Below are 20,640 nucleotides of genomic sequence, written 5' to 3'. Positions count from 1 at the left end.
GAAGTACTGTACTGTTAGCCCAATTAGTGGATGAACACTAGGCCATCATTAAAGGAGAATTCGGGCCGGGTGCCACAGCAGGCGTGGGAGCTTATAGCGCAAATTATTAACGGTTCATTCCCCTGCTTGTGCGCACCAGGGAAGCCTGCTATATTGATAACTGCAGTTTTTTGAGACTGCAAGGTGGGAATGTCCAGTGGAAACTATAATGAACTGTGACACAATAAGAGGTTTTGAAAGTGCTGTAATTGTTTGTGTGATCACTGCTTACAGAAGGTTGTGACAGACCCAAATCACTGCTGCTTTATTGCACTTTCCCATTTGTCAAATATCTTAATGTAGTGACTACTTTCATTTCTGGCATTGGTTATGGCGTTACTGCACTGTGTCTGAGATATTAGCGTGTCTCTAATAAGATCAGTCACAAACTAGCCTGGAATTCTAGACGCACCCTAGCGGTAGCAAAAATGATTTTGCAGCTAGTGTGGTCTAGCAACTCTCCATAGACGTTTTAGCTGGAAAAACCAAACTCTGGTCAGGCCAATCACATCATGTATAGAGTTGGTGGGCGGACTTAACACAATGACGGCAGAGTTGTGACGGTTCTGTGCCGTGATTTCCATAGGTGATTTCCCTGATACTTGAAAACAAACAAGATGCTGCTGGCGAACAGCGGTCTTTCGATTCGGCTTTGGCCGCGACTCTGGATGACTTGGAGTTAAGAGAACGTCACTTAAGTCATTCTTAAAAAAGGAAGATGTGTTCGGAGTTTTGACGACCGTATGCGGCAAAAGTTGAATATATCAATAGCTCCACTGGTGGGAAAACGCATGGGACTCACTCAGCCACAGCCGTTCGTTGCTCTGGTTGGTTAGCGCTATATCCTATGGCGTGCAGAGGGATATTGAAAGACAACCTTTTATCCCGCCCTTCGGATTGAGGTATACCAATTGAGAGTTCCCAGACCGAACATCTTGATGTAGGTCTGGCTTGCCAGGGTAGTCACAAACATGATCCCTGCACAATCTCATCTATAGCGTCTTATTAACTCACTGTCATTGTCTGCATCACATTTCTTTTCCCTCTTCATCGTTCTGCCATTGTCTCCTCTGCTAAAGAAACTCTTAAGCCTCTTAAAAGTCCTCATCCGTACTCCTAACAATTTTGACCTTAAGACCTCTTTTAAGGGTTAAGATACTTTCTGAATTACTTTTTTCTTTAGCAGGATTTTTTCTTTAATTTTAAGAGTAAACGCCCACATTTCTAAGAATTTTCTTAGAATTTTGACAATAGGAGCTACTCTTTGCATTAAAGGAGTAGTTCACTTAAAAAAAAAAAAAAAAAACTTTTGCTGATAATTTACTCACCCCCATGTCATCCAAGATGTCCATGTCGTTCTTTCTTCAGTCGAAAAGAAATTAAGGTTTTTGATGAAAACATTCCAGCATTTTTCTCCATATAATGCACTTTACTGGGAACTAAACGGTTCAAGGTCCAAAAGACAGTTTCTGTGCAAACTGCAAACTGTTCAAAGGGCTTTAAACGATTCCAGACGATGAATAAGGGTCTTATCAAGCGAAACGATCGGCCATTTAAAAATAAATAAAAAAGTTTAAGTTTTATAAGCTCAAATGCTCGCCTTGCTCTGTTCCGTGATGCACGTGACTCTCCTGTTCGAACTCGTTCATCAAAATGAATGAATCTTTTCCCGAGTCAATTCGTTCATTTCGTTCGTTGAATGAACCAAATGACTCGAAAAAAGATTTGTTCATTTTGATGAACGAGTTCGAACAGGAGAGTCACGAACGTGCATCACAGAACAGAGCAAGGCGACCATTTGAGCTTATAAAACTTAAACTTTGTTATTTATTTATTAAATGAGCGTTCATTTCGCTTGATAAGACCCTTATTCATCGTCTGGAATCGTTTAAAGCCCTTTGAACAGTTTGCAGTTTGCACTGAAAGTGTCTTTTGGACCTTGAACCATTTGGTGACCAGTAAAGTGCATTATATGGAGAAAAATCCTGGAATGTTTTTTTTTTTTTCATCAAAAACTTTAATTTCTTTTCGACTGAAGAAAGAAAGACATGGACATCTTGGATGACATGGGGGTGAGTAAATTATCAGCAAAAGTTTTTTTAAAAGTGAACTACTCCTTTAAGATTCTTTATGAAAACTGGCCCAGATGTTTAACAAAACAGACATACTCACTTTCTGATGTATTCTGGTTTAATAATGGCAAAATTGGTCTTTGCGGTTGGACAAACTGTTTTGCCAAATGTAAATACATGCCACATTAATTTTAAAGCATTTAGTAAGTTTTGACTTACTTGAAAAATGTGGGTTGTACACTTTTTCAAAGAGCAAAAGGTGTGTGGTCTCATTTTTCAAACTAGTTTATTCCATAGCAATGAGGTTTTTTTTTGCAAACTATGTCACAACAGAGACATAATTTGACGATTTTATCTACACCACGGTGCACATTAAAATAGTCAATAAACTTCACTGTCAACTATTTTAAATTTGGATTTTATGAATAACTTCTTATGGCCAAATAAGCTGATTTATTTAAGAAAGCCCTCATTGATTCACTCACTGGTATTCCTGGTGTTCCTGGGAAGCCCGGCAATCCAGGAGGTCCCTGCAAAAAAACACAGTCGGTATTTGCTGATAACTGTGGATCCATTAAGAGCCAGAGGCTGTTACTGAGAAACTCTCACTCTTATTCCTTTGGTCCCCACTGGCCCTGAAGGTCCATCATCGCCCTGTGAAAGAAAGAAAGTCCAGTCTTAATAGAAGCAATAGTAGCTGATCAGTAACAGATTCTGGTTGAACAGCAATTATTATGTATATAATTATATGAATATAGTATCATAATGGCCTGACCACTGACCTTATCTCCACGAGGTCCAATCGGCCCCTCTGGTCCAGGGAAACCTGGAACACCTGGCTGGCCTGATAAACCTGGAAACCCTCGATCACCCTGTCATTAGAGTTAAAGAACAACATAAAAGAGACCAAAGTGATTAAGGATGTACAGAGAAGTTCACATCAATTAAAAGAAAATGAAACATAATGCATAAAACATACATTTATATTGTAAACATTAAAGAGATCCAATCAGACTAGTGTCTAAGGGCATGTTTACACAACAACGATGCACTAAAAAGGGAAAAGTTTTTCAATCGCGTTTTTCGCGAACACACGACAATAGAGTCAAAACGATCCCCGTTTACATGAATCTGCGGAAACGACTAAAAACGCTGTATTATACATGTCAGGTCAGTAGTTGGCGATGTCACTTTGCAAAGAAACACTTCGCCCCTATAGACTGAACATGTAATACTGTATGTATGAAATTGACCATTTCACAAATTTGCGTTTTTGTGGTTCACACAGAAACAATAACGGTGTTGTGAACGGCCAAAACACATGAAAAGTTTTCTGTTGTTAGTTGAAACCGGTGTCGTGTAAACTAAAGTCTTCAAAACCACTAACAGCTGAGCATAAAGTGATACATTACCCAGTGGAGCACTTCTGGAGGCACAGATTAAAATGAAAAGAGTCAGGCTTATGTTGAGTTCATGTTCACTTCATTTTGACAAATGATTCTAGTAGAGCTGCACGATTCTGGATAAATTGAGAATCCCAATTTTTGGTTTCAAATAGAGATAACAATTCTCTCACGATTCTGAACATACAATTTAAAAAAAAAAACATGAAATTTACAAGAGGTTCTAACAAAAGGTTAATTGCTGCTAGCCTGGCTAACGTCAGACCAGACTAGACTCATTGAGACTTGGGTCTGGGAAACACATGTTCATTTTCTCGTATTTGAGGCGTGGTTTATGAATGCCCAGAGAGCCGTTTATTGGGTGCTAAGAATGTCTATCAAATGCGCCATATACCAGATGACGTATGTAGAGCGACAGAAAATAGACTACCAAGTAGCGTGAATAAAATCATGCTGCGGCAAGGTAGTATGGGGAAACCCAGGTCTTTTTAAAAATATTTAATTAATTTGAAATAATTATTTAAAAATATCGGTTTGAATGAATGATTCAATGGCTCAAATATTTTGCTAGTTTCATTAAAGGTATAGCGGAGGATTTTCTTTTTCCGGGTGGGTAGTCTATACTATTGGTCCACCTAAGTGTCAATCATTCTGGTGATATGTTTACGTAAGGCCGTCGTACGTGCTCATCACTATGTAGTTTTCACTTTCAGGTGTATTATGTCGGAGTTGCGGTTTCAGCCATTCCTTTGAAAATGGCTGAGGGTCGAAAGAGAAAAAAATGTATACGAAGTGTATGATAAGAAGAGAAAGGCCACAGAATATAGAAACAAGACCAGAGAGATTTTGGGTGAATATCACATGCTGGCGTGCGCTAAAAGCACAGTTTGGGCTTCTCACTGATGCCGCAGTCGCGAAGATTCTACTAGACAGGTAAAGTTTGTCATGCTATTTGGAGAAATCCATTTAAAATCACTAGTAAAAGTTAATGCAAGCTACTTAGCAATGCTAGCCCAAGTCATGCACCGCATAGACACGGTAAACATCTCAATTTGTCTAAAGTAGCCTTTTGACCAAATGATAAATGGTATCACCCTGAAATATTCTAAAACCTTGTGTGTTCATATTCTAAAACCTTGTGTGTTTATTATTACACAAATGCAACAAGCTACTTCTCCATTCCATATGCAACTATGTATAAAAATAACTTATTATTAACAATGAGACATATTAGGTTAAGGACCAACGTAATAGCACTGCTTATATGTTGCCATGTAACGTAATTGCGATTTGCAAAATAGTTTCCTCAGAACGTATTTCGTGTGATACAGGGTTGCACATACCATGTCTTGAGTCCTCGGTCACTCAATCGATCAGTATAATAAGTAAATAAAACACGGAAGGGCATTTGACATGTTGTCTTTTTTATGAATGTTTTTGAGTTAGTTTATAATTTGCAACATAATTGTGTAAGGCGTAAGACGTTCCCTCTCGGGAGCAAGAGTATTGTGTTTGTCCATGTGCATTTTTTTTTTAAAAATTGGAGAGGGCGGGTCTTCTCTAAAATTCGTAAAGATCCTCCACTATACCTTTAATGGAAGAGTCAGCGTTTTTGAACAAATCTACTAAATGAATGATTCAATGACAAATGTATCGTCTTCGCATGGAGATGCAGTCCTCTTTCAGAAGATGCATAATAGCGCCCCCTACCTCATACCAGCTAAAACACAGATACGGAAATTCAGTGTTTGGCGGTGAAAGAGTTAAAAAGTGATTTTGATAGCCACCGTAGACATCAGCGTTTATATCTGAACAACATCTGAACTTTTAGTTAACAGAAATAATGATACTGTGTGTTTGTAAAAAGACTTTGAATAAAGACTTTAAATCTTTCTTTGAAAAGAATTAGAATTTTCTGGTATGATTTTGTCAAAGATTTAATAGACAGCCGAATCAATGTCATTTATGAATAAGCATGTGTAGGTGTTTGAATTGAGATCGAGATCTTTTAATGATTAATCGTGCAGCTCAAGAATATACCTAGGCCTACTGAAAAGGCTAGTACAACATACATGCATTAACACATTTATATGAGCCTACGGACATCAGTCTAAAAGGTGCGTTCCATTCGGCCATAAATGCTGAGATTCTAATCCAAAGGGATTGTGTACATGTTCAGTTAAAAGGCACTGTGAAAGGCATATGGAATAGGGGGAAATCATATCAAATCAGTTCAAATTATTAGAGGCTCCAGCAGTTTTATTGAGTTTATTTAGTCCAGGTGTAGTTTGTGTACGCAGAACAGTGCAACTATCATGATTACAGTAAAATCTAATGAAAAGTTAGTTATTTTCATACTAGACATCACAATAGACATTTATCATTCCATTTAGTGTTTCCAACTTTGACAATTTATATTAATTAATAAAACATTTGTATAAACATTCACATAGGCAGCCTGCACATGGGTGTACTGTACATTATGGTAAATGTTATTATATTTATTTAAAGAAATATATTATGTCATCATTCCACAAACTTCTCTAATATGTGCGTGACTCCATTTTTTTGTCTGAATGTGATGATGATGTTGCACGGTGTTCCGAATGAACACATTTTATCAAGTGAAGTGAACTTCAACAGATGTCCCATCCTCAGTGACTAGGGAGCAATGACCACTGTGTAGAGACCAAGGTTATAATCGTTAACGAAAACTAACGAAAAAACGAAAACTAGATGGGAAAAAACATTGTCGTTAACTGAAATAAAAATAAAAACGAGCCATTACAAAAAAACTATAACTAACTAAAACTGTAATGTGTGTTTGCAAAACTAACTAAAATAAAATAAAATTATAGAGCAAATGTCCTTAGTTTTCGTCTTTAACACTATTTAAAACACGCAGTGTATTCGTTGCATTTCATTTCCCTGTAACGCTCTCTCCCTCCGTCTCTCTCTCAAATGCACGCACACACACAGCCCCTCCCCTCCGTGCAATGCACACCGCGTCTCTATGAAAACGAGGGTTCGATCAATGTTAAAAGCAAGTTCGCGAAAGGTTGGTATCTCATGATGAACATTTTACACAATCACACATTAAAAGGTGGTGTAAAAATATGTTAAGTTCTAAGAATAAATTCTTAATACAATTCTGTAAGTGTGTTAATGTCAACCCGAGAAGCGATTGAGCCTTCGTTAGAAAGTTACTGACTTTGTTACTGTTGCAATTTTGAGGTAAAATGCTGCTGGGCATTGGGCATGGCCGTGGCTAACCAGTCCGGACCTCTGCCATTTTTTTTACATTCAAAAATGGAATGGCATGATTGAATGATTATGTGAATGATTAATTAGCCATGTTTAGACCACCTGTGAGTTTGCAATTCATGTTGCAGCGAGAAGCTAGCGCAGTGAAGGGGGCTTGAGAACGCATTGTGAATGAGGGCGCTAGTGTAGCCTCTGTGTTGCCAGATCCACCTAATCGAATGGTGCGGTAATCTCCTGGGCCTGTTTTTCGGATTTTTTTGTGACACTTTAGGAAGTTATTATAGTGGAAAGTTGCATGTTAGTGTTAGTGATATATTAATCTTATTTCCAAAACACAAGCTTTGAAGTAATTTCGAATTGTTATTATATTATTTGCTTGTTTTTCGTAGCAATATCTGGCAACATTTTACTGTCTGCGTTAATAAAAAAAGCTTATAGACAAACTGCAATTGCATAAGGCAACCACACCAAACGCAATGATCATTGTGATTATCTGTAAAAACAATAGCATAATACAGATCTGTATGTTACAGAATAAAATTTGCCAAAATAACCTTACTGGCCAGCTGGAAGACAGCTCATGCTTTGGTAATGTTTCACATAGTCATCATAAATGCAATAATTAAAGTAGTGTTTCTCAACTAGCAATCTATTCAACTAGCAATTTATTTAGACCTACTTTTATTCTGTTTCTTTGCACAAAACTCTCCAGAAAGTGCCATTTAATAGTTAATATATATATATATATATATATATATATATATATATATATATATATATATATATATATATATATATGGTAAATTCCTTTAAAAAATCCCTTCATGTCCATGGGGAAATGTGGGTCCAATAGCCTAACCATTATTATATTACTAATTATTGTGAGGTAATTATTAACCATTATTACCTCACTAGTTTTCAGACCCTGGTTGCAGCCTTGCTGCTTGGTTGTCGGTGTCAAAACTCTATAAGCTGTGATTCAAATATTAAATAATGTTATGTCATTATTTTACTCTTACACTGACTGTTTGCTGCTTCAGTCCAGATTAGTGTTGTATAGGGTAAATTTAGTATAAGGTGTGGAAATTGTAAAGCTGTGGGATTTTTTATAGAAGATATCTAGATTGTTACGGTAAAGGATTTTCACATTGTAGGCTTCATTTTATGTACTGGTTTTAATGTTGAATAGATATTTCTAAAATTGTATGATGTTTTTGTTGAGTTATTATTACACAATTCTTTTTCTGACCTTTTTCAACCTTGCCCCTGACAAATAACCCAAACTACAAAAAAAAAAAGACTAAAACTAACACTAAAACTAATAAAAACTAAACTAAAACTAAGCATTTTCAAAAAATAGAAACTAAACTAAACTAGCAAACCCACTTTTAAAACTAATTAAAACTAAACTGAATTTGAAAACAAAAATTCAAAACGAAATAAAAATAAAAACTAATGAAAAATGCAAAACTATAATAACCTTGGTAGAGACCATGTCGAATGGAACGCAGCTTTTATATGCGGAGGTTTGTTTGTGGATAAACACTCACCTTCTCCCCTTTCACCCCACTGCAGTCACACTTCGATGCAGTCCCACAGCCATGACACGCCTGAAGACAAAAAAACACAATTATTCATATCATCGTAACCACATATTTTGGAGACATATACTACCAGGGAAAGGTTAGTAAAAATGTAAATATTTTTACTCAAGAATTCTCTTATGCTCACCAAGGCCACAATTATTTGATAAAAAAAATCCTATAAAACCATATTTAAAAATGTAGTAATACTGTGAATTTTCAGCATCAGTACTCCAGTCTTCAGTGTCACGTGATCCTTCAGAAATCATTCTATGCTGATTTGCTGCTTGAGAAACATATAAAGAGTTCAGATGCAAAAGCCTCTAAATGCCATTTGAAATTTTCTTCTTTAATGATGATTTTTATCAAACTTGTATATTTAAGTTCAGTAATTTCACTTAAATGGCAATGATAATTACCTATTAATTGTTATTTAAGTGAAATTACTGAACTTAAATATACAAGTTTCATAAAAATCATCATTAAAGAAGAAAATTTCAAATGGCATTTAGAGGCTTTTGCATCTGAACTCTTCTCTTTTATCAATGTGGATACACTACCATTCAAAAGTTTGTGGTCGGTAGTACTTGTATTCAGCAAGGGTGAATTAAATAGATCAAAAGTTATAATGTAATAAAATATTTCTATTTCAAATAAATGCTGTTCTCTTTAACTTTCTTTTCATCAGAGAATCCTGAAAAAACATGTATCGCGGTTTCAACAAATTATTAAGCAGCACAACTGTTCAATAATAAGAAGAAGAACACTATTAATAATTTGATCAAATAAATGCAGGCTTGGTGAACATAGGATGCTTATTTCAAAAATATAAAACAATTTTTGAAATATTCCAAACTTTTGAAATGATCATTAGCTATAAAATCCACTTCAGTGTCATTAATTAGTTCTTTGTTCAAGAGCATCTTCATAATCTATTTAAATGAAGTTTCACAACTCAGTGATCAGTAAAGTCAACAATCCTGATACAAATAATGAAGCTTCCACAAATGTTATCAAACAGATGCAAACCACAATACCAAGTGACTACAGCCATCACAGGAAAATACCATTTCACTGAAAATAGAATATGTGTGAATACCGTAAATCTGCAATAAGTACATTTCATTTTCTATTATACTGACAGGGTTAGAAAAGAGGCAATAGTGTTAACTGGAATTTGCGTAACATTCTTCCACCTAGTGGTGTAGACACAGCAATAGCTTTTATTATGCAATCAATATAATAGTGAACATTATTTTAAACATTAATCAAATGTAATATTACTTTATGTCCTTTAATGTTGGAAAAAATTTCAAGAGTGCAGAAGACTCATTACAAAATGGAAAATAAGTACAACACATGTCTACAGCTTTATGAGTGATATCCACTGTTGATAAATCAGACTAAATGATAATGTTAATAAACAGCTATTAATTGATTGTATATTGTAGTTGCTTTCTTTTTGTGCTATAAAAGACACATAGGTATTTTTCATACAAACACTAGATGGCGCTATATGCTTTCTCTAGAAACAACCACTAACTCTTCAAACAAGTATACCAAACAGGAACATTAGAAATTAAATGATCATCCTTAAATGTTAAGCTTTTGAAATTGCAATACTTTTATTTGACAAGGATGAATTCAACTGATCAAAGTGAAAGTAAAAAGACATTAATAATGTTACAAAAGATTTCTGTTTCAAATAAATGATGCTCTTTTGAACTTTCTATTCATCAAAAAATCTTGAAAATAATGGATCACAGTTTGCACAAAACTTTAAACCGTTTTCAACATTGATAATAATAAGAAATGTTTCTTGTGCACCAAATCAGCGTATTAGAATGAGATCACTGCTCTGAGAAGTACACACGCTTCACACTATAAAGCAACCAGCTGAATATGTACACTAAAGAGACCTCAATATTTTAGATCAACACATCCCTGAATCATGATAAAAAACACAATATAGCTAAATCAAAGTCAAATCAGACTCAAAAGTACACCCAATGGAAATTGAACAGGGCCTTATTAAAAGATTCAACTTTTGGCAGAGCATCTCAAGACCTGCAGAAAAAGCAGACAGAGACCAATTGGAACAAGCACACCTATTTGACTCAGACATTCTGCTATTGAAAAACAGCCCTTTGAATTAAAGGAGGAGATGATCTGTGAGCACTGAATGTTCAATGCACCTCATACTTGAGGGCAGTTGACACATCATTTCCAGTATCAATGAACTTCAAGACTTTAGGTATATGGATGTGTATAGGAATGTATGACGGAAAGTGTAAATAAAATCCTGTTTAAAATACATTTTTGATATAACAAGTCACATTACATGTACATTTAAAGGGATAGTTAACCCAAAAAGGAAAATTCTGTCATTTACTTGAGCCAAACCTGTAATTTCTTTCTTCCATTAAACACAAAAGAAGATATTTTAAAGAATATGGGTAACCAAACAGAAGATGGACCCCTTTGATTTTGTCACGGAATGGTCAAAGGTGAATACAAGTGCAGAAATAAGGATGTTTATTAAGGGACTGCAACAAAGGGAGACTAAATAGGGAACAAACAAAGGAGGGTAATGAACAAGGCAGGTGGGAAAGATTAATTAATTAACAAGAAACAAGATAGGAGGAGCTAGACAATTGACAGGAGAGCATATGGCACAATGAATACAAGACAAGCCATGAACAATGCTCACAATGAACCAGACTAAACATAAACACAGGATAAACTGGGAATATCAGAGCTCTGTCACCAACCAGAATATAATCCAGACAGGGTTCTTCAAAATAACTAAATTTATACAGGTTTGGAACAACTTGAAGGTGAGTAAATAATGATTTTTCATTTTTCAATGTCAAATACTCACAAACATCTTCACAATGACAAAAAAGAATGTATTGATAGATCCATCAGCATAAGTGACAGTTCATTTTACTCTTTTATATAAAGCTAATTAATTATAAGTATATTCACTATAACAGAAAACAGAAAAAAATGAATAATTTTTTTTTATTAAGAGAGGTGTTCTCATATTTTGTTATTCTTTGGTGAGATATTAGTCCCAAAACTTTATACATTTGAGGAAAAAAAATCAGATGATAAAATAATTCTGACTGTTATATATATGCACAAAAACACAATTTAGGTCAAAACTTTGGGTTTGGAAAAAATATATCTAGTATATATAGTATATATAGTAATATATCTATATTAGTAGAAATCTATGCTCACCGAGGCTCCATTTATTTAATCAAAAATAGTGATATTGTGAAATATTATTACAATTTAAAATAACTGTTTTACATTTTAATGGTATTCTACAATGTAATTGATTCCTGTGATCCAAATCTGAATTATCAGCATCATTCCTCAAGTCTTCAGAGTCACTCACATGATCCTTCAGAAATCATTCTAATATGCTGATTTTTATGAATATGATGATTTGCTTCTGCTCAAGAAACATTTCTCATAATTTTCACATAAAAGAGATGCTTTATATTTTTGTGGAAGCAGTCAATTTTTGTTTACAGGATTCTGTGATGAATAGAAAGTTTAAAAACAGCAGCATTTATTTGAAACAGAATAAAAGTCTTTGCTGCCATTTGTGATCAACTTAATATATCCTTGTCGAATAAAGTATACATTTCTTTAATTTTACTGACCACAAAGCAGAAGTGTATAATGAAATTATTTAAATATAATTTATCACATATTATGTTACATAGCCTATATACTTTGCACTTCGCAACAGTTTTGATCAATTTAATCCTTGGTGAATAAAAGTGTTAATTATTATTATAATTATAATCTTACACATCCCAGACTTTTAAATGGTAGTGTATCATACATAAGCCAACAATATTAGCCAGTAACTGGAAAAGTTGAGAAAATCTATCTTTGCAAATGGATATCCATGCAGGTGTTGACAAATGTTTTTGTATGTCTAAAGAACAGAGTTTGAACGGGGCCACCCAGTGGAGAATATTAAGCAGCGCAGTGATTCATCCATTGAAGCAAAATACAAATTCCAGTCTAGGGCTCGGTGGATTAACTGACCCCTAGTGAAAGATGGCCTGAGGGAAAATGAATGCTGGGAGCAGACAGAACTAAGTGTCAGCAGACCACAAATAATGTGTGTGTCTGAATGGCTCAATCAAACACTTACACGCACATATACAAACACGTTCATTCAGCGCGGTAAGTAAATGATAAATTCGGGAGTAGAATTAAATGTTAATGACAGGAGAAAGAGGTAATGTATAGTGAGATATGTAGTGTTTTCATGTTTTATGGTGACATTCCATACGCTTAAATATTTCTATCCTGTACAAACTGTGCATTTTATCATCTAACCTTAACCTTATACTCATCACAGAAAACTTCATGCATTTTTACTTTTTAAACATTACTTAGTATATAAGCTGTTTTCCATGGGGACCAACAATGTCCCCACATCGACAATGATTTTGGATATTGCCATCTTTGGATAACACCCATTTCATTACCACACACAAGGATCACGTGTTCTCTTACACTAGTCTTTTAAACATAAACATTCTAGGTTGTAACTAAGTAGGTAAAGTGTGCATTTTTGGTCCTGTGACATTTTGAATCACCCTTTAGCATTCAATTCATTTAAAATGGTCCTCAGAGTGACAAATCCATTTTGCTCACTGTTCCCACGTTTTAACATAAACAAACTGAAACGCTATTTTTTTCCGTCAAGGCACCATTCAGCAATAAACAGTAAGAATAACACATTTCACTGCATTCCTTGTCCACACTCACTGCTGGGTTTTCATGACTTCAAGGCCCATAAGAATCTCTTCTAAAACATGTTTTAGGGTTTTACTCTTTCAAATCTAATGGAGCAGAACCACCTCTCTCTGATGTCTTGCACCGGTTCATCCCTGGATTTTGTTATCCCTATTCCTGTGGAGTTAAAAAAAAGAATGACCTTCAACCTACCAACCAGATGAGGCCGAGTCGAGTGAATTGTGTACAGTAGGTGCGTACAAGGTGGTCAAATGTTTATCAAAGTATAATCTCAGAAGATAGTCTTGTTGCCAAAAAATGACAACAAACTCAACAAGTCTCCTACTCAATGTGGAGTTTGACTTTTACTTGAACAATAAAATGAAGCCTGTTCCCAGGAAGTTACCTATACCAATCAGTTTGACCAGTATATTTTTACAGATGGTCAAACTTTCATCCTTAAGTGTTCCTAGAGCAGCAAATCAGTACATTAGAATGATTTCTGAAGAACCATGTGCCACTAAGAATGTAGTAATGATGCTGAAAATTCAGCTTTGCCATCACAGACATGAATTAACTGATTTTAAAATAGAAATTACAAATCAAATGCAGTAAATGCAGCTTTGTTGAGCATAACTTCATCCAAAAACAGTAATAAAACCTTACCGACCTAAAACTTTTGAAGGGCAGTTAACCAATAAATACCTGCCATTACAGCACAATGCACTCTATAGGAAACAACAGTTTTCACAAGTAATTTCATTACTGTGATAATGCAGACATAAATAATTATAATGAATAACTAATATAATTAGAATTAATACAATTATTGTTTTTTATGTAAATGCTGTTTAAAATGCTTAATCAAAATATACATAAATGCTTAAGATTTAGCATTTTAAACTAATACTGATAATACATATCTTAACAGTTCCTGAATGGTGAAATAAGGTCAGTCATGTTGTTGCATTGTGCATCTCTTGTCTGGTGGGCTAGATTCAAAACAGTACGCATAAGTGCTTCTAATAAGGAGGAAAAAGACATGTCCCACACACTGACACAGCAAGACTGTGGGAATGGGACTATAAGTATGGGCTTGGGAGGTTCTCAGACAGCAGGGGAGGCTCTTGAGTCAAGGTCATTTACTCCAACACCTAATCTGGAATGCATCAACAAAACAAGTCTGGTTACTGAATTCAAACTAAGGATGTTTGTCATCTAGTCACATTTACAAGCATCAATATTGTTTAAATCACACATTAAAGAGTACCGTAGTTCACTTTTGAAAAAAAAGACTTTTGCTGATAATTTACTCACCCCCATGTCATCCAAGATGTCCATGTCTTTCTTTCTTCAGTCGAAAAGAAATTAAGGTTTTTGATGAAAACATTCCAGCATTTTTCTCCATATAATGGACATTACTGGGAACCAAACGGTTCAAGGTCCAAATGACACTTTCAGTACAAACTGAAAACTGTTCAAAGGGCTTTAAACGATTCCAGACGATGAATAAGGGTCTTATCAAGCGAAAAGATCGCTCATTTAAAAAAAATAAATAACAAAGTTTAAGTTTTATAAGCTGAAATGCTCGCCTTGCTCTGTTCTGTGACGCACGTTCGCGACTCTCCTGTTCGAACTCGTTCATCAAAATGAACGAATCTTTTTCCGAGTCATTTGGTTCATTCAACAAACGAAATGAACGAGTTGACTCTGGAAAAGATTAGTTCATTTTGAAGAATGAGTTTGAACAGGAGAGTAACGAGCATCACAGAACAGAGCAAGGTGACCATTTGAGCTTATTAAACTTAAACTTTGTTATTTATTAAATGAACGATCATTTCGCTTGATAAGACCCATATTCATCATCTGGAATCGTTTAAAGCCCTTTGAACAGTTTGCAGTTTGCACTGAAAGTGTCTTTTGGACCTTGAACCGTTTAGTTCCCAGTAAAGTGCATTATATATGGAGAAAAATGCTGGAAAGTTTTCATCAAAAACCTTAATTTCTTTTCGACTGAAGAAAGAATGACATGGACATCTTAGATGACATGGGGGTGAGTAAATTTATCAGCAAAAGTTTTTTTCAAAACTGAACTACTCCTTTAATGAAATGAGACATTAAAGTAATAGTTCACCCAAAAATGAACATTCTGTCATCATTTACTCCCCCTCAAGTGGAGTTTATTTCTTCTCCTCAACACAAAAAAGATATTTAGAAGAATATGGTAACCAAACATATCCAAACATTATTTTCTCCCCATACTATGGAAGTTAATGGGGACCAACAACTGTAATGTACCCATGTTCTTCATAATAACTTATTTTGTGTTCAGCAGAAGAAAGAAACTCATAAAGGTTAGGAACAACTTGAGGTAAATGTTAAATTAGCATTTTGGGGTGAACTATCCTTTAACAATTATTGACTTTCTATGAATTGCTGGACATCTATGTCCAAGTCACTGACCCAATTGATAAAACTCTTATCAAACTCTCAAAATACGCACACATTTCCCAAGAGAAAGTGAAATCGACATATTTCTCCTATCACACAAGCAGCAAGAAATGTCTGAGAAGGCACAATATTTGCAGAAACTATCCACCTAATCTGCACTTGTTTAAAACTCAACAATGTCAACAAGTCCAGGTGCTCCGAATGTGATTTTGGTACAAACAGCATTCTCTCTAAATATTTGCAGATCAGTATAAAGCGGTTTATGCAACAGCAGCTGGGCTCATAAACCGTGGAGTCCCTCCCTTCACCACTAGAGGAAGCTAGCAAGAGGGCTGATATATACTAACGGTAAAGGGTCAACAGTTCTAGCCTGCAATATAAACAGCTCCTCTCTTGGAATCAGCTTTCATTTGTAATATCAGAGCAACCATAAGAAGAAAAACAAAAATTACAATGACGTTCGCAGAGAGGGGGATCCCAGCAGAGAAGTGCTGGACGTGGACTGGCACTCCAATAAATGTCAGGCAAGTTCTCACCTGAACTATAATCTGGAGATCTAATTCTATCCCCCACAGAGCGTGTTCAAACCTGCATGCCAAACCCAACTTGCATATGAATCGAAAAACTGCAGGGCTCAAATGAATTAAGCACTCTTGAAGTTTTTGTCATAAAGTAGTTAGAGGCAATTGCTTAGATCTAGATGCTTTCGGGAATTTTCGGGGGCATTGTGGGATGCACTACTCTTCAAACGTTTGGGGTCGGTAAGTCCCTTATGCTCATCAAGGCTAAGATGATGTTTTAACTTATTACTAATAGAATTTTGTTTTGAAGATATTTTTTTCTCTTCCATAGTCAAATCCTTCTTTAAAAAAAAACATCATGTGTCACAAGACGAGAAGAGGATAGATGATGAAATGCCACGGATGCCAGAGCATCGTTGGAAAAGCATTAATAGGCCAAGGAAAACACAATTAAATACTGCAATAAATGTGTATACCTACTCTGCAGTTACTTACTTGCACATATCCAGATTCACAAAATAAAAACAAAACAACGCATGCAATCCCATGTATTATAAATCTAGAGGACGACAAATGTAATAGTTTCATTTCCTTTCCCTCCCTCTAATCCAAACAGATATGTTTTGGAGATCTAAAGCCTCGTCTGATTTACTGTTTACTGGAAACAGGGCAAACATTAGCTGCTATTTACATGCACATGCACACAGTGAAACAGAGTAACACAGGGGAGTCACTACTGCCTCCATTCACCACTAATAGCAGAAGCAGATGGGAGTGAAACAGAGGCAAAGAACATGGGGAGCTGAGGAAGACCTAGGAAAGCAAGGGTGTGTATGACATGGAAAGTAAATAGCTTTTTTTTTTTAAGGGAAAGAGCACATCACTCTGGTTCTCTAAAGATGTGAGACTAATTCGTGTTGAAACAAGATCTATTCCTGGTCAATTGTTCAAAAATACATTGAAGCACACACATCCCTATCTGACAAAAGCAATAATTACAACCTTGTTTTAAAGCAGGCTAGACGTTTGGATATTACAATGTCTGTCTGGTGCAGATTGTCTCACTCCCACCTTAATGGCCTGGTTCTTCTTCACTCGTCCAATAACACTGAGGCTCATTTAGACAGATTTCAATAGTGTGTCAACTTCGGAACAAGAACAGATACCTTTAAGGTCTTAGATTACATTACAGGTCAATGTCAGTGTGGTGTAATTATAAGTTTAAACTTGATACTTTAATTCTAAAGCAATGTGTAAAATATTGTTTATAGAGAGTTTGTTTCAAACACAGAGTATATGCAAAATTATAACATAATATATGGCTCAAACATTTTTTTTATTATAACTAAACCCTAAACCAACTTTTTTTAGTTAATGATCTGTAAGAATGGATCTTTATTAATACCAGTCATTGATTCGAGTAACTTTTTTGATATTTGTGTATAAGTGTTTTATTTCTGCATTATATGGTGTAAAAACGTCTTAGTGCTGCCCTCTTCAGGTTGAACGGTGGCTACTGCAGTTGAATTTTCCTATTGGATGTTCTGCACTTCGTGACGTATGCAGGTTTCAGCTCACCACGCTCTTGGCACGAGCGGCAGTATAAAAACCAGCTTGTTTCGTCAAAACCACTGTAGCGAGTCTGGAGTTGGAATTGTGAGTATTGAAAACGATGAGGATAGAGTGTTTTAGCAATTATTTCATCCCCTCTATCTCCGCTGGGGTCTGCCCACTTTTTCAGCATTTTTCAAATATTGCCAGTGGGTGGAGTCAGGCTCTGACCAGGGGTTTAGTTACCCTATAAAGCTGCAGTCCAGCGTTTTTCCTCTTTGTCGCCATCTCTGTTTGAAATCTGCAATTGCGGTTATTTGCGGAATTATCAACCTTACGTGAGTTGTACTTCAACACCCTCGACACGGCACAGCGTGCAGTGTTTGAGGAGACTGTGAGACTGTCAGTCACCATGCCGGTGTGGATACTGGCATTCAGAATCACAGATTATTCTTTTTGGAAGTATGACCAACATAAGAATTTTCACTGGAAAATGTCATCTGAACTAGTAAGAAACATCCAACTTTGTTCTGGTTCTGACATTGCAGTAAAATCGCTCTGATTAAATCTAACAATCATTTATAAGTTATCATATCACACACAAAACCATGCAAATACTTTGTTCTCAAATTGTTAATGTTAACAAAGTCAGCATTGCGTGACTACATGTAATGTCCTTCCAATATGTATACTTGTTTTCGCATGGGTCCGGTTGCAATCTCTTTTTTTGTCTTTTGCATTTTACAGCGGGTGAATCTGTTGTCTCTGGTTATTGTCGTTTGAACCTTTCTGGATCCGCCATCAAATTGATAAGTTTAATTATATCAAGTGCTGTGAGAAAAGGCTATAAATCTCCACCTCCAACATCCTCACATGCAGTATAGCGCCGTATACTAGCCGAGACTCATGTGTACAGATGTGACGTAATGACGCAAAGACATGCTCAAATCTCCCGCGGAAATCCACCATTAAAAACATTATTACAAGCTTGCCGCTTTTGAATTAAGCTAATGCAAAAAAAGCTACGGACTGCAGTTTTAAACAAATGTATACTTTAATTCAGAAAGGATATATTAAGTTGATCACAAACTGTGCTGGGTGTAATGGATTACTAAGTAGGCCTAATTCAGTACTGTTATTTATTTACTTTTCCCTTGAAAAAATAAAGTAAGGGATTATTCTTAATTTTTATGTAATTTAAGTACTTAAATGCTTAAACTAGTCTCAGACTACAATGCATATTTGTGCTGTTTTAAAGTTTTTAAATCACTTGCACTGATATATCATACAATATTTCAATGCCATTGTTTTATACTGCAGATATAGCCTGCCCTACACACACCACCAGTAATGTTTTTCAAAGTACAAATTAAACACTTGAACTTGACACACAGTGTAATGACGAACGTGGTTGTCCAGCTCTGTTTGTTTGAACCGCGAGAGGACTCAAAGCTTACGCTACTCCTATGTCATACATCGTCATGTGTTACTCTTTTGGTGTAGGTGGACTCGCGTAAGGCCATCTGCCGGAAGCTACACTCTAAAAATGCTGGGTTGTTTTAACCCAACTTTGGGTCAAATATGGACAAACCCAAACTTGACCCAAAGTTGGGTTAACACAACCCAGCAATTTTTAGAGAGTAGTTATTTAGTTGATAAAGTTTTAAATATGGATATTTTTCTTACACAAACACATCTCTTCACTTCAGAAGGCCTTTATTAACCGTGTCTAGCACTTTTATAATGGATGGATGTGCTTTGATGGAAATTATCATAACGCCACTAGGCTGCGACGTGTTAAAAATATGTTTCTGTCACTGAATCATTCATCCAATAGATTCGTTGAAGTGAAGTATTTATGAGTGAGTCTTTCCGTAAGTTCACACCGTCGCCGGCGAGAGCGGCAAAATTCGCTCTAGCCGCCCTGCCAACGACGCCGTGGAAAGATTCATGGGCGCTCTGATGATCTGACATAGATCGAATGAGTGATCTTTTTTAAAACTGTATTTAAAGGGGCCGCAAAGTAAACAAGCATGTCGGTCGTTATTTTTGCAGAAAATTGATCGATGGAAATAACTTTCAAATTATAGTGACATGTTTGCTAATGAAATAAACAAATTAAAAGCCATGTGTGTGGTGTGGCTTTTGTGTTCATTGGTTAAGTGATATTATAATTTGCATTCCCGCTGAAAAAGTGTTCTAGCACGAAAATCTTGCCTATAAATAGTGTTGCGCGCCCTCTTATCAAATTAAAATGATCAACCTCCTCTATTTTGCTTGGGAACTAATGTGGCCGGAACCAAAGTTTACAGGACTGCATTCTCTGAGATTCTCTCAAACGGAGCACTTCTACATTGGTTGCCGCCGAACCGCGTCATTGCTTATTAGCATAAAGTTGAACTGATTTCAACTCTCCTCGCTGCCCTCGCCGCCGGCTCTCATTGAAACTGAATGACTTCCGGCCACTTTGACGCTCTCGCCAGCGGCGGCGTGTGAGTGCACAGTTTGAATAATTTATTCAAACCAAATTTCTTTTTTTAAAACGATTCTTTCAAATTAATTAAACATTTTTAAAAAGAAGGCAGCAGTTACCATTTTGTCAGAGCCTCTAGTTAACTGCATGTTCTTTTGTTTAATTGTTTGTTCAGAATTGTGGGAGAATTGTGATCTCTACTTAACAAAAATACTTGTGATTCTCAATTAATCCAGAATTGTGTAGCTCTACCAACAGGTATTTGTACTTTCATCAAGCAGGCGGCAACACTGCTATCAAATCCATCAGGAATGCACCGTACCACCTCTCCCATCTGCTCAATTGTTCCCATTTGTTCTTTACTGCTAATCTTGGAACACTGAATCCCACATCCCTTATGTTTTTTTTTTTTTTTTTTACAATGTTTCTGATTTTAGATCACTTTTATTCACACTTCACATGTATAGCAAACATGCCTCAAATACTCCCAAAGAATAAACAATTGCTTTCAAC

At 35.8% G+C, this 20,640-nt stretch overlaps 1 protein-coding gene across 1 annotated transcript in view; it reads right to left on the bottom strand.

The window, feature by feature from the left end:
* The window catches only part of col4a5 (collagen type IV alpha 5 chain), a 63,429-nt gene that overhangs the window by 31,504 nt on the left and 11,285 nt on the right, over positions 1 to 20,640 (bottom strand). Inside the window, exons 2-5 of the mRNA XM_039668825.2 lie at positions 8,329 to 8,388; positions 2,894 to 2,983; positions 2,721 to 2,765; positions 2,597 to 2,641 (exon numbers count right to left, since the gene is read on the bottom strand). Of these exons, the coding sequence (XP_039524759.2) occupies positions 2,597 to 2,641; positions 2,721 to 2,765; positions 2,894 to 2,983; positions 8,329 to 8,388 (240 nt within the window). The remainder of the gene's footprint in view (positions 1 to 2,596; positions 2,642 to 2,720; positions 2,766 to 2,893; positions 2,984 to 8,328; positions 8,389 to 20,640) is intronic.

Source organism: Pimephales promelas, chromosome 1, assembly GCF_988280905.1.
Source record: "Pimephales promelas chromosome 1, fPimPro1.hap1.1, whole genome shotgun sequence".
Taxonomy (NCBI): Eukaryota; Metazoa; Chordata; class Actinopteri; order Cypriniformes; family Leuciscidae; genus Pimephales; species Pimephales promelas.
Note: the sequence above shows the minus strand (reverse complement) of the source record. Positions and strands in the feature narration are given on the sequence as shown.